At 43.9% G+C, this 15007-nt stretch overlaps 1 protein-coding gene across 1 annotated transcript in view; it reads right to left on the reverse strand.

The window, feature by feature from the left end:
- Positions 1 to 15007, reverse strand: part of LOC124038144 (kinase non-catalytic C-lobe domain-containing protein 1) — an 82728-nt gene that overhangs the window by 13710 nt on the left and 54011 nt on the right. Inside the window, exons 22-27 of the mRNA XM_046353647.1 lie at positions 13588 to 13735; positions 13183 to 13353; positions 12610 to 12825; positions 7252 to 7334; positions 6905 to 7058; positions 3981 to 4103 (exon numbers count right to left, since the gene is read on the reverse strand). Coding sequence (XP_046209603.1) covers positions 3981 to 4103; positions 6905 to 7058; positions 7252 to 7334; positions 12610 to 12825; positions 13183 to 13353; positions 13588 to 13735 — 895 coding nt within the window. The remainder of the gene's footprint in view (positions 1 to 3980; positions 4104 to 6904; positions 7059 to 7251; positions 7335 to 12609; positions 12826 to 13182; positions 13354 to 13587; positions 13736 to 15007) is intronic.

Genomic DNA, 15007 nt, shown 5'->3' on the forward strand with positions numbered 1-15007 from the left:
CACCTTACTTGTATTTGGCGCATGTGACTAATAAAATTGTATTTAATATTGCCTCATGTGAAAACAGTGTAATATACTGTAATTTACAGTACTGTAGCATACTACATTCAAGGGGCAATTTTGAAACACGTATCTTACATTTTTTGCTATTGATTTAACTGGTTGTTAAAATTACTAAATTGAGAAGATATCATTTAAGTTGTGTTTTGGTGATTAAACCAATCTACTTATTATATTTCACAATGAACGCACAATGAATAGTGTTTAATGTAAGACTGGCATACTCCTTTAAAAGACCTTCGCTTGAAAAACGAGAAAATAGCAGCAATATTACTGTTTGTCCATTTTGAGACGCCGTAGCCAGTATATACTAATCTCAAGAAATAGATGACTCAATATATCTGTCATTAATTTTGACATTTTTGCAGAAGAGATCTTCGTCTCACAATTTTACTAAGATGTTTGGTGCAGTCTCTCATTGAATTAAAACAAATAATTTATTGAAGAATCCCTACTGTTGACCAATCTCTGACAAAGGGGCTTAGACTTCGGCTCCAAACTTCTTGTGCCCGAACAGACCAAAAACCCTTCACCGAAGTCCAAAAATAACAGAAATGTCACAATGTCACATAACATCACATAACATGTCACATAAACGAGCTATACCAAACTGTTTTGACTGAGAAGTATGCGAACGCCTTAACAAGTGTTACCAGTTTGGAGGTTTGTACTAATAGTTTAGAAAATTCACCACATACTTGTGAAAATAGTACCAAATATAAAATTATAAAATATAAAAAATATTATATTTAAAAAAACTAAGTTCAGTAATGACAAGAACAGGAAGAGTATTATTAGAACATGGACAAACAACAAGAGCACATCATTTCAGTTGTTACACTTTATGACAGTTCTTAAGGTAAGCACCCATTTTAGGTGCTGTTATGTCCTCCCCTAAATTTGATTTGAACACAAATTCTGATGTTCATCTAACTCAGAAAGGAATCAAATATCCACTGGTTCCCATAACAGCACCAAAAGACATTTCACTTAAGGGCCTAAGAGTATGTTATTTATTTCATGGGTGCTCCCTACATGACTCTGGTAGTAGTATACTACAGTATATAGGAAATAGGGTGCCATTTCGTGTTCTCGCACACCCCGAGAGCTTCTGGTCAGCGGGGTGGTGGCATCGGGATCCTTATCTCTCCCAAGTGGTCATTCTCTCTTTCTCCCCTTACCCATCTGTCTATCGCCTCCTTTGAATTTCATGCTGTCACAGTTACCAGCCCTTTCAAGCTTAACATCCTTATCATTTATCGCCCTTCCAGGTCCCCCTCGGAGAGTTCATCAATGAGCTTGATGCATTGATAAGCTCCTTTCCTGAGGACGGCTCACCTCTCACAGTTCTGGGCGACTTTAACCTCCCCACGTCTACCTTTGACTCATTCCTCTCTGCCTCCTTCTTTCCACTCCTCTCCTCTTTTGACCTCACCCTCTCACCTTCCCCCTACTCACAAGGCAGGCAATACGCTCGACCTCATCTTTACTAGATGCTGTTCTTCCACTAACCTCATTGCAACTCCCCTCCAAGTCTCCGACCACTACCTTGTATCCTTTTCCCTCTCGCTCTCATCCAACACTTCCCACACTGCCCCTACTCGGATGGTATCGCGCCGTCCCAACCTTCGCTCTCTCTCCCCCGCTACTCTCTCCTCTTCCATCCTATCATCTCTTCCCTCTGCTCAAACCTTCTCCAACCTATCTCCTGATTCTGCCTCCTCAACGCTCCTCTCCTCCCTTTCTGCATCCTTTGACTCTCTATGTCCCCTATCTTCCAGGCCGGCTCGGTCCTCCCCTCCCGCTCCGTGGCTTGACGACTCATTGCGAGCTCACAGAACAGGGCTCCGGGCAGCCGAGCGGAAATGGAGGAAAACTCGCCTCCCTGCGGACCTGGCATCCTTTCGCTCCCTCCTCTCTACATTTTCCTCCTCTGTCTCTGCTGCTAAAACCACTTTCTACCACTCTAAATTTCAAGCATCTGCCTCTAACCCTAGGAAGCTCTTTGCCACCTTCTCCTCCCTCCTGAATCCTCCTCCCCCCCCCCCCCTCCTCCCTCTCTGCAGATGACTTCGTCAACCATTTTGAAAAGAAGGTCGACGACATCCGATCCTCGTTTGCTAAGTCAAACGACACTGCTGGTTCTGCTCACACTGCCCTACCCTGTGCTCTGACCTCTTTCTCCCCTCTCTCTCCAGATGAAATCTCGCGTCTTGTGACGGCCGGCCGCCCATCAACCTGCCCGCTCGACCCTATCCCCTCCTCTCTTCTCCAGACCATTTCCGGAGACCTTCTCCCTTACCTCACCTCGCTCATCAACTTATCCCTGAACGTCCCTTCCGTCTTCAAGAGAGCGAGAGTTGCACCCCTTCTGAAAAAACCTACACTCGATCCCTCCGATGTTAACAACTACAGACCAGTATCCCTTCTTTCTTTTCTCTCCAAAACTCTTGAACGTGCCGTCCTTGGTCAGCTCTCCCGCTATCTCTCTCAGAATGACCTGCTTGATCCAAATCAGTCAGGTTTCAAGACTAGTCATTCAACTGAGACTGCTCTTCTCTGTATCACGGAGGCGCTCCGCACCGCTAAAGCTAACTCTCTCTCCTCTGCTCTCATCCTTCTAGACCTATCGGCTGCCTTCGATACTGTGAACCATCAGATCCTCCTCTCCACCCTCTCCGAGTTGGGCATCTCTGGCGCGGCCCACGCTTGGATTGCGTCCTACCTGACAGGTCGCTCCTACCAGGTGGCGTGGCGAGAATCTGTCTCCTCACCACGCGCTCTCACCACTGGTGTCCCCCAGGGCTCTGTTCTAGGCCCTCTCCTATTCTCGCTATACACCAAGTCACTTGGCTCTGTCATAACCTCACATGGTCTCTCCTATCATTGCTATGCAGACGACACACAATTAATCTTCTCCTTTCCCCCTTCTGATGACCAGGTGGCGAATCGCATCTCTGCATGTCTGGCAGACATATCAGTGTGGATGACGGATCACCACCTCAAGCTGAACTTCGGCAAGACGGAGCTGCTCTTCCTCCCGGGAAGGACTGCCCGTTCCATGATCTCGCCATCACGGTTGACAACTCCATTGTGTCCTCCTCCCAGAGCGCTAAGAACCTTGGTGTGATCCTGGACAACACCCTGTCGTTCTCAACTAACATCAAGACGGTGGCACGTTCCTGTAGGTTCATGCTCTACAACATCCGCAGAGTACGATCCTGCCTCACACAGGAAGCGGCGCAGGTCCTAATCCAGGCACTTGTCATCTCCCGTCTGGATTACTGCAACTTGCTGTTGGCTGGGCTCCCTGCCTGTGCCATTAAACCCCTACAACTCATCCAGAACGCCGCAGCCCGTCTAGTGTTCAACCTTCCCAAGTTCTCTCACGTCACCCCGCTCCTCCGCTCTCTCCACTGGCTTCCAGTTGAAGCTCGCATCCGCTACAAGACCATGGTGCTTGCCTACGGAGCTGTGAGGGGAACGGCACCTCAGTACCTCCAGGCTCTGATCAGGCCCTACACCCAAATAAGGGCACTGCGTTCATCCACCTCTGGCCTGCTCGTCTCCCTACCACTGAGGAAGTACAGTTCCCGCTCAGCCCAGTCAAAACTGTTCGCTGCTCTGGCTCCCCAATGGTGGAACAAACTCCCTCACGACGCCAGGACAGCGGAGTCAATCACCACCTTCCGGAGACACCTGAAACCCCACCTCTTTAAGGAATACTTAGGATAGGATAAAGTAATCCTTCTCACCCCCTCCCCCCTTAAAATATTTAGATGCACTATTGTAAAGTGGCTGTTCCACTGGATGTCATAAGGTGAATGCACCAATTTGTAAGTCGCTCTGGATAAGAGCGTCTGCTAAATGACTTAAATGTAATGTAAATGTAAATTTCAGATGCAGGCATGCAGACTTACGGGTAATTGCCTGACAAAAACATTCTCCAGACCTCCAAGGACCTGCATGGCCGTGGCGAAGTCTCTCGATTCATAGCAGTGTTTGGCAATTAACAGAAACTTAGTGAGCAAAGCCACTTGTATCTGCAGCAAGAAAAGAAGAGGAGAGATTCTATGGTCAAGCATTCACACAAATCCTTGTAGAAATCAATTAAAACATCTGATGGCTATCACGTAATTCGATTTAATGGACAATGACTGACTTTGAAAATAAATGTAAATTAGTGTTTTCAAATCAAATCAAATTTTATTAGTCACATGGGCCGAATACAACCTTACAGTGAAATGCTTACTTACGAGCCCCTAAACAACAATGCAGTTTTAAAAAATACAGACAAGAATAAAAGATAACAAGTAACTAAAAAGCAGCAGTTAAACAACAATAGCGAGACTATATACAGGGGGGGGGGGGTGTCGGCCAGTTGAAGTAGTATGTAAATGTAGGTAGGGTTATTGAAGTGACTATGAGAGAGACTAACAGAGAGTAGCAGTGGTGTAAAGAAGGGGGGAGGCAATGCAAATAGTCTGGGTAGCCATTTGATTAGATGTTCAGGAGGCTTTATGGCTTGGGGGTAGAAGCTGTTGAGAAGCCTCTTGGACCTAGACTTGGTGCTCCGGTACCACTTGCAGTGCAATATAGCAGAGAGAAAAGTATATGGCAAGGGTGGCTGAAGTCTTTGACAATTTTTAGGGCCTTCCTCGGATACCGCCTGGTATAGAGGTCCTGGATGGCAGGAAGCTTGGCCCCAGTGATGTACTGGGCCGTTCGCACAACCTACTGTAGCACCTTGCGGTCGGAGGCCAAACAGTTGCCATACCAGGCAGTGATGCAACCAGTCAGGATGCTCTCGATGGTGCAGCTGTAGAACCTTTTGAAGATCTGAGGGCCCATGGCAAATCTTTTCAGTCTCCTGAGGGGGAAAAGGTTTTGTCGTGCCCTCTTCATGACTGTCTTGGTGTGCTTGGACCATGTTAGTTTGTTGGTGATGTGGACACTTGCTCCACTGCAGCCCCGTCGATGAGAATGGGGGCGTGCGCTGTCCTCTTTTTTCCTGTAGTCCACAATCATCTCCTTTGTCTTGATCACGTTGAGGGAGAGGTTGTTGTTCTGGCACCACTCCGCCAGGTGTCAGACCTCCTCCCTATAGGCTGTCTCGTCGTTGTCGTTGATCAAGCCTACAACTGTTGTGTCATTGGCAAACTTAATGATGGTGTTGGAGCTGTGCCTGGTCGTGCAGTAATGAGTGAACAGGGAGTACAGGAGGGTACTGAGCATGCACCCCTGAGGGGGCCCTGTGTTGAGGATCAGCATGGCGGATGTGTTGTTACCTACCCTTACAACCTGGGGCGCGGCCCGTCAGGAAATCCGGGATCCAGTTGCAGAGGGAGATGTTTAGTCCCAGCGTCCTTAGCTTATTGATGAGCTTTGAGGGCACTATAGTGTTGAACGCTGAGCTGTAGTCAATGAATAGCATTCTCACATAGGTGTTCCTTTTGTCCAGGTGGGAAAGGGCAGTGTGGAGTGCAATAGAGAGAGCATCATCTGTGGATCTGTTGGGGCGGTATGCAATTGGAGTGGGATAATGTTCTTGATGTGAGCCATGACCAGTCTTTCAAAGCACTTCATGGCTACAGATGTGAGTGATACGGGACGGTAGTCTTTTATGCAAGATTTCTTTGTGTTCTTCGGCACAGGCACAGGTGGTCTGCTTAAAACATCTCGGTATTACAGACTCGGACATGGAGAGGTTGAAAATGTCAGTGACGACACTTGTCAGTTGGTTAACGCATGTTCGCAGTACATGTCCTGGTAATCCATCTGGCCCTGCGGCCTTGTGAATGTTGACATATTTAAAGGTCTTACTCACATGGGCTGCGGCGAGAAAGATCACAGTCTTCTGAAACAGCTGGTGCTCTCATGCATGTTTCAGTGATATTTGCCTTGAAGCGAGCATAGAAGTAGTTTAGCTAGTCTGGTAGGCTCGTGTCACTGGGCAGCTCTCGGCTGTGCTTCCCTTTGTAGTCTGTAATGGTTTGCAAGCCCTGTCATATCCAACGAGCACCAGAACCGGTGTATTACGATTCGATCTTAGACCTGTATTGATGCTTTGCCTGTTTGATGATTCACAGACAAGGACATTTCTAAGTGACCCCAAACTTTTGAACGGTAGTGTACATACAGTCACTATGGGGACGACATCATTGATGCACTTATTGATTGAGCCAATGAATGATGTGGTGTACTCCTCAATGCCATCGGAGGAATCCCGGAACATATTCCATGTCTGTGCTAGAAAAACAGTCCCGTAGCGTAGCATCTGCTTCATCTGACCATTTTTTTATTGATCTAGTCACTGGTGCTTCCTGCTTTAATTTTTCCTTGTGAGCAGGAATCAGGAGGATAGAATTATGGTCAGATTCACCAAATGGAGGGCGAGGGAGAGCTTTGTATGCGTCTCTGTGTGTGAAATATCGGTGGTCCAGAGTTTTTTTCCTCTGGTTGCAGATTTAACATGTTGATAGAAATGTGGTAAAAAAAATTAAGTTTCCCTGCATTAAAATCCCCGGCTAGTAGGTTTGCCGCCTCTGGGTAAGCCTTTTCTTGTTTGCTTATGGCGGAATACAGCTCATTCATTGCTGTCTTAGTGCCAGCCTCTGACTGTCTTTGTGTGTGTGTGTGTGTGTGTGTGTGTGTGTGTGTGTGTGTGTGTGTGTGTGTGTGTGAGTGTGTGTGTGTGTGTGTGTGTGTGTGTGTGTGTGTGTGTGTGTGTGTGTGTGTGTGTGTGTGTGTGTGTGTGTGTGTTGAATAAATGACATACATATAGATATAGAGATCAAACAGTAATGTCCAACAGAGTTGTATCCCCATTACTAGCAGATCTCACCTTTATCGAATCACAGATGACAATTTCAGCAGAAACCCAGTTGGAGACACTGTCAGCATATCTCAGTAGCTGTTGGAGGTAGCTGTCCTGTGGCATCTCCTCATTAACAAATAAACTGCTGCCCTCTACTGGAGTTATAGAGTGTGACACATGTCTGTGGGATAAGAGAGACAGTCAGACTCGAGATTGAGCTGTGAATGAACGGTTGATTTTATGTCAGAGATTGTCAAGGATGCAATGGCTGACTGTCACATACGTCTCATAATCTAGCAAGTGATGCTTGTTTCAGATTATGCATTCTGGTATATGTCACTGAAATATTTGAACCAAAGGGAATATTTACTCACTTGGTGACACTTAAAGCTTTGTCCCCGACTCCTTGAGCTCTAGAGTTGAGGAAATTATTGGGGTGACAGCCATGAAACATTTCCTGCATTTAAAAAAAGAACAAGAGCTTATGTTTCATACTTATATATACAGTTGAAGTCAGAAGTTTACATACACTTAAGTTGGAGTCATTAAAACTCATTTTTCAACCACTCCACAAATGTATTGTTAACAAACTATAGTTTTTGACAAGTCGGTTAGGACATCTACTTTGTGCATGACACAAGTAAGTTTTACAATTGTTTATAGACATATTATTTCACTTATAATTCACTGTTTCACAATTCCAGTGGGTCAGAAGTTTACATACACTAAGTTGACTATGCCTTTAAACAGCTTGGAAAATTCCATAAAATTATGTCATGGCTTTAGAAGCTTCTGATAGGCTAGTTGACATCACTTGAGTCAATTGGAGATGTACCTGTGGATGTATTTCAAGGCCTACCTTCAAACTCAGTGCCTCTTTGCTTGACATCATGGGAAAATCCAAAGAAATCAGAATATTTTTTATTTTATTTTTTTAGACCTCCACAAATCTGGTTCATCCTTGGGAGCAATTTCCAAACACCTGAAGGTACCACGTTCATCTGTACAAACAATAGTACGCAAGTATAAACACCATGGGACCACACAGAGTTCATACCGCTCAGGAAGGAGACGCATTCTGTCTCCTAAACTGCCCTCCCAAGCAAAAAGGCAGTAACTGCTCATAGATTGGAACTGAGAAAAATGTCTTCAAAGTTTTTTAATTGTCCAGCCAAATGAATTCTAGGGAGATTATTGGAGATGTAATGATCTGTTGCCTTACTATAAGTACATTTCATTTATTCATGTTGACCCTGACCTCTGACATGAACTTTGACCCTTAAACGGCAGTTACTACCTTCTTCCTTAGCACGATGTTATACATTTTCCTGTCATTTTCATTTGTTAGTTTACTATACTTCTCATTTATGCTATTAATACAAGAGCAGTGTATTTAATGACAGTGTAACAGAGTTGAAACTGCATCCTTTGTGTGTCTCCACTAAGATACCAGTTGCATTTACATAGAGATGTAGGTTCTGCGTCAGTCACATTACATACTGTGTGTGACAAGTAGCCCATGTCTTGTTATAAGAATAAATGTGAAAAGCAGCACTGAAATTGTTTGAATTACATGAAATGATTACCTGTCTTGTAATATATAATGATGGAACATAATAGAAGTATGACGTAGGGTAATACAAAATATAAAAAATGACCATGAGATTGCTAATAAACATTTTAAAAACATATTTACATGTTAATATTCATAAGGGTACCCAAATGACATTTTAGCTAAAATTGATAAAATGCTGAGTAGTTACATTTCATTTTTGAGTAAAACTTCAGTGCTCTTCTATATCACTCCTCATCCTTAGCAAAGTTGTTCACAGCCAAGGCATTCCAGAACTGCCTTCGATTTGCAGGCATCAGAGGACACAGCTTGGTGATGATGTCCATCTTCTTGGACTCTTCTAATCCTTCGATCATGTGTAAGTAGTGTCGAGGGTGTCTCTCGAGTGACTTTCTTCATGATAAAGTCGAGCTCTGTGAAGTCCTTTTCTTCATGAAGACTTTTTAGAAGTGGCTCCTGGATCCACGCCTCAACTGGATCTCAGCCATCTCTGCCAGCTTTGGTGCTGCTGCCTTCTTCATCTTGACGATGGAATGGCCAGCTTTCCATGCCAGGATGTTTTCCTTTTTCATCTCGACCACCTCCACCTTGCCTGCATTGGAAGTGGCGACCACATGGAGGAAGTCGTACACCACACCTCCAGGTGTCGAGCTTTCATTTCCTGTTCCACGCCATGGTGGAAACTGTCTGCACTCATGAAGGTGTGTCCTGGCTCAAAGAACTTGAGGGTGATGGCCTCCATCAAAGTTGAGTCAGCATTGACAACACTCACCAGTGATGTTAGGAGGCACCAGTGCAGTTATCCACCCACTGCATGCTTGACATCTCTCTCCCTCTCCAGTGCTGTTACATAAGATGAAGTAATCTCCGCTGCCTTCCGACCAGCTGTTCCTTCACACCATACCACTGCGATTGTTTTCTTCTTCTTTTGAGACTTCTTTCCAGTGGTGGTGAATGTCTCGCCATAGGCAACGATTCTTCTTGTGAACAATGCTGTTTTCACACCTTTCATGCGAGGGAGACTTTTTGCATATCAACGCTCCTCACAGACCAGGCCAATCTTTCTGTGCATCAGCCTGGTAATGGCTTCTGCTCTGCCCTGCAGACTTCTTATGTTCCTCATATTTCCTACATTGCATGCAGTCAGGGTTGGGGGTGGTGAATTCGGGTGCTGCATGGCTGTTGTCTTGGCAGGCTTGGGTTTCCATGGCCTCATTCTCCCTGTGCTCCATCTTCAGATGATGACCCTACACCAAACAGAGCTTGCACTCCTCCTCTCCAAGCTTCACAAAGCTGATGTCCGTAACCGCAGCTGGCATCTTTGTTCTTCTCCTTGTAGCCATTATGCATGAACCGAATATTGACGTCACTAGGGAGGTAGATTTGTTGATTTTATCTTGTGCAAACATTATCATAATAATTTTCACTGTCAGAACTCAGTTCATCTATTCATTTCATAACTGCTCCCAAAAAGGCTCTTAAATTTACAAATACAAAACAATTACATGGATGGACATGAACAGGAATAAAACCTAGCATTGACGTGGGTGTACTGTCCTAATACACCCTCACGTGGCAACTTTGATCCACATGGATACTAAATCATCTAGACCACATGGATTGGTGGAAGTCATGCAAAACTGTTTATTCTGCATTCATGTAATGATGGCACTGAAGCAGACACATTGAGCACACATTTGGCACGTCAAAGCTTGTACTAATGACATATGCCACCAACAAAGGTGGTGGATACAATTTGGTATTTTAACTTTCAGTCAGGAAAGTCACGCAATACTGGAATATAAAAAAGAACCAGAAACCCTGAACATGTGAGTAGATATAGAATTAATGAGCTAGCAATGCTGTGTGTGCTCTCATCCGGAAAACGAGTGTGCGTGGCATTTGACAATTCAGTATGGGGTGCATGTCCAACTGACCGTCAGCTGCTAAGAAGTCATGTGTGTGGTGTAACGTTACATATTCAAATAACCCATGGAATGTCAGAATACAACTAGGGATTATATTAATTTGTCTCTTATGGGACCATGTACCACAAATCTATTGCTTCATGCTAATGCTAGCTAGGTAGATTTTGACGTTTTGGTAGGGGCACGTCAGTTTTAGCTAGGTGGCTGTTACTGGCTAGAAATCATGTGCATGGTGTACTGATTCAAAGAAACTATCAGATGAAATTTCAGAATATAATTCATTTTATGGCTAATAGATTGACGTTAGTATCAATTGCAGATCTCCTCATGAGAGCAGGTAGCATTGTTAGTCTATTCTCGCTAGCTAGTTAGATAGCTAATTAATTTTGATCTGAGATCTACTTGGCTAGCTAGTTCTTACCAGTGTCTGGATGTTGGCATTTCAGAGCAAGTTCAACCATCATTTTCCCCCGGGAATGCTGTTCCATGGTGTTGTATCCCTAGATTAGCATGGTATGTGTGTGTGTAGCTGTCAGTCAGTGTCATACAGGTTTGATTGCATCACTATCATAATAAAATTATATGAAACCAAGGTAAAACGCAGTAACTGCAGCCAAGGGCAGGTTGAAAACAAGCTAAAAGGCAGTTACCTTGCCACTTACCTTGGTTTCACAGTAACTTTTTGCAGATACTGCTAATACGACCCCAATTCTCTCCAAAACACAAAACGAGGCAGGATACTTGTCCACATGATTAAGCATGCATTTAATGTAACAAAAATGACATTAACTCATTTTCGACCAAATGAGCAGTTACTGCCTTTTTGCTTGGGAGGGCAGTAAAGATTAACGTACTTTGGTGCGAAAAGTGCAAATCAATCCCAGAACAACAGCAAATGACCTTGTGAAGATGCTGGAGGAAACAGATACAAAAGTATCTATATCCCTCGTAAAACGAGTCCTATTTCGACATAACCTGAAAGGCCGCTCAGCAAGTAAGAAGCCACTGCTCCAAAACTGCCATAAAAAGCCAGACTACGGTTTGCAACTGCACATGGGGACAAAGATCGTACTTTTTGGAGAAATGTCCTCTGGTCTGAGGAAATTAAAAATAGAACTGTTTGGCCATAATGACCATCGTTATGTTAGGAGGAAAAAGGGGGAGGCTTGCAAGCTGAAGAACACCATACCAACCGTGAAGCACGGGGGTGGCAGCATCATGTTGTGGTGGTGCTTTGCTGCAGGAGGGACTGGTGCACTTCACAAAATAGATGGCATCATGAGGAAGGAAAATTATGTGGATATATTGAAGCAGCATCTGAAGACATCAATTAGGAAGTTAAAGCTTGGTCGCAAATGGGTCTTTCAAATGGACAATGACCCCAAGCATACTTCCAAAGTTGTGGCAAAATGGCTTAAGGACAGAAAGTCAAGGTATTGGAGTGGCCATCACAAAGCCCTGACCTTAATCCTATAGAACATTTGTGGGCAGAACTGAAAATGCGTGTGCGAGCAAGGACGTCTACAAACCTGACTCAGTTACACCAGCTCTGTCAGGAGGAATGGGCCAAAAATCACCCAACTTATTGTGGGAAACTTGTGGAAGGCTACCTGAAACGTTTTACTCAAGTTAAACCATTTAAAGGCAATGCTACAAAATACTAATTGAGTGTATGTGAACTTCTGACCCACTGGGAATGTGATGAAAGAAATCAAATGTGAAATAAATCATTCTCTCTACTATTATTCTGACATTTATTAAAATAAAGTGGTGATCCTAACTGACCTAAAACAGGGAATTTTTACTAGGATTAAATGTCAGAAATTGAGTTTAAATGTATTTGGCTAAGGTGTATGTAAACTTCCACCTTCAACTGTAGGTCTGTAAATTTGTTTTCCGTTCATAAAGTAGTGATTTGTCTCCCCCCCAGTGTCTATGAATAACAATGTGTTTGTGAGTGAGTGTGAATGCATGAGAGAGGGAGAAATTGTGCAAGTCTGTTTATCTGTTGCTGCAGGATGATTTGGTGGGCTGTGTATGCGTGCATGTCAATGTGTGTGTGTGTGTGTGTGTGTGTGTGTGTGTGTGTGTGTGTGTGTGTGTGTGTGTGTGTGTGTGTGTGTGTGTGTGTGTGTGTGTGTGTGTGTGTGTGTGTGTGTGTGTGTGTGTGTGTGTGTGTGTGTGTGTGCATGTTAGTGTGTGTATGCACGTTCGTGCGTGCACATGTTTACCTGCTGCAGTAGAGTGAGTTGCTGTGCCGTGTGTTGGGCGCTGTGTTCACTCTGACTAAAAGGGTGTCTTCCCTCGCTTCTGAGGCAGGCACTGGAGGTGTCATCCATAAGGGAGGTGTAGCAGGGCCGCGGCAGGGCTGCTGCTAATGAGTAGGCCTGGTCTTTGGTCTGGGTTGCCTGGGGCTCCACCACCCTGGATATTTTCCACTGGAAACTCTACAGAGATAAATCAACTTAGAAAGGTTCCGTCTATGAATACATATACTGAAGTAATATATGAAAGCAATATGCAACAATTTAAACGATTTCGCTGAGTTACAGTTAATTTAAGGAAATCAGTCAATTGAAATAAATTCAGTAGGCCCTAATCTATGGATGTCACATAACTGGGCAAGGGTGCAGCCATGGTCCCACTCAATCAGAATATATATTAGTATAAATGGGTTTCTTTTAAGCCAGACAAACTTCCCGTACTTTGAATCAATCAGATTATTTTTGGTTCAGGTAAGACAAACAACATCACCAACATAATCACCAACATAATAGTACACGTATAATAATGCTTATATGGACCTTCTTTCCAGAGTCCTCAACAACAGATTTTCTGCATATGGTACGAGAAGACAATGCATCATCTTCTTCCTGCATGCTGATTGGGCTCCCACAGCTTTGGCTCCACCTCCTCCTGGGAGAGCTTTGAAGAGTGGTCAGAAGCCTCTCTCCTCTGCTGTCTACTGGAGACACCTAAATAAGAACCAGACCATTACAAAAACATTGTTTAAGAGTATTTGATTTATAAATATACTGAAAAAAATCGACAACAAAAGCAACCACAATGACATCAACAAAAACAACTATACTGCTACAGATTTAGCTGGTCAGTTGAGACATTTATTGAATGATGAATTGACTTGCTTGAGTGATTGGTTTTATCATTTGATTGCTTTGTCATTTAATTGATGATTTATCTTTAATTACTTCATTGGTGAGGAAGTTTTCCAGTGTGATCAGCAGGATGGACTTGGGGCTGAAGTCCACCAGTCTGCAGTCAGTCAGCCAGGTTTGCAGCACATCGAGACTCCGGTGGTACACCTTAGCACGGTCCCCTGACACATTTGGACCACCTCTGGTGGAAAAAGGATAACCACAAATAACCACAGAAATATAATTACTTGACCTGACATTCAAATTTCACAGATTATGAGGTGAAAAATGAAAATTAGCTATATTCGAGCCTAATATATTTAAATCTTTGGCATACTTTTACTCTCTCGGACATAGCTCAGTTGTGGTTTTTGAGAGATTAAAAAAGCTGTCATTTTTACAAAAGAGTAAAATAAATTCAGGACAGTTATTTTTCAGAATTCCCCTGGAAGTTTTGATTTTTGATTTTCATCCAGGGTCACGCCTGATATTCTGAGAACTGATTTGGGCCTGGGCTTGGATTATTCGACATCATTGCATGTTTGGAGACCAACGCTACTGTAGTAAGAAATAAATTTGTGCCTGTAGCCTATTGCTCTCCCTCTCTGTGCTAGACATGAGCCTGCAACTCTCTCTCCAGCTATCCATCCAGCCCAGAACCCAACTTCCTGTAGAGCAGCGTTTCTCAATTCATTCCAAGGGGTGCACATTTTTTGTTCTTATCTATTCCAGACCAGAACCCCATCTAGCTGGCGTCGCTATTGTCCGTTTCCGGAGTTAAAACTATGTAGAATAGACTCCCTCCATGTGTGGTTCCCACTAAGAACAAACCAGATGGGATGGCGTATCGCTGCAGAATGTGTGGGGGGGTTAGGGAGGGTTTGGCCGGGAGGGATATACTTGTCTCATCGCGCACCAGCGACTCCTGTGGCGGGCAGGGCGCAGTGCGCGCTAACCAAGGTCGCCAGGAGCACTGTGTTTCCTCCGACACATTGGTGCGGCTGGCTTCTGGGTTGGATGCACGCTGTGTTAAGAAGCAGTGGGGCTTGGTTGTGTTTCAGAGGACGCATGGCGTTCGACCTTCGTCTCTCCCGAGCCCGTACAGGAGTTGTAGCGCTGAGACAAGATAGTAACTACTAATAATTGGATACAACGAAATTGGGGAGAAAAAGGGGGGTAAAATGTTAAAAAAAGGTAGCTTTCATACCAATATAATTTTATGTGAACAAAAATGTGATCCTCATTTATACAGGCCCATGTTTACAGTTTTCTTACTTGACGGTTATAGTCACTTTGTTTTTTGTTTTTTTATACAGGTGGCCATTCATTTTCTTATTGTTTCTGACAAATGCCAATTATATTATCTCAATTAACATTTTACCATAGAACCAGAATTACTTGACCAGACATTATAATTCCACAGAATCAAATAACCATAGAAATAGAATGACTAGAACGGACACCATCCAAAGAG

Source organism: Oncorhynchus gorbuscha, linkage group LG06 (assembly GCF_021184085.1).
Source record: "Oncorhynchus gorbuscha isolate QuinsamMale2020 ecotype Even-year linkage group LG06, OgorEven_v1.0, whole genome shotgun sequence".
NCBI classification, from domain to species: domain Eukaryota; kingdom Metazoa; phylum Chordata; class Actinopteri; order Salmoniformes; family Salmonidae; genus Oncorhynchus; species Oncorhynchus gorbuscha.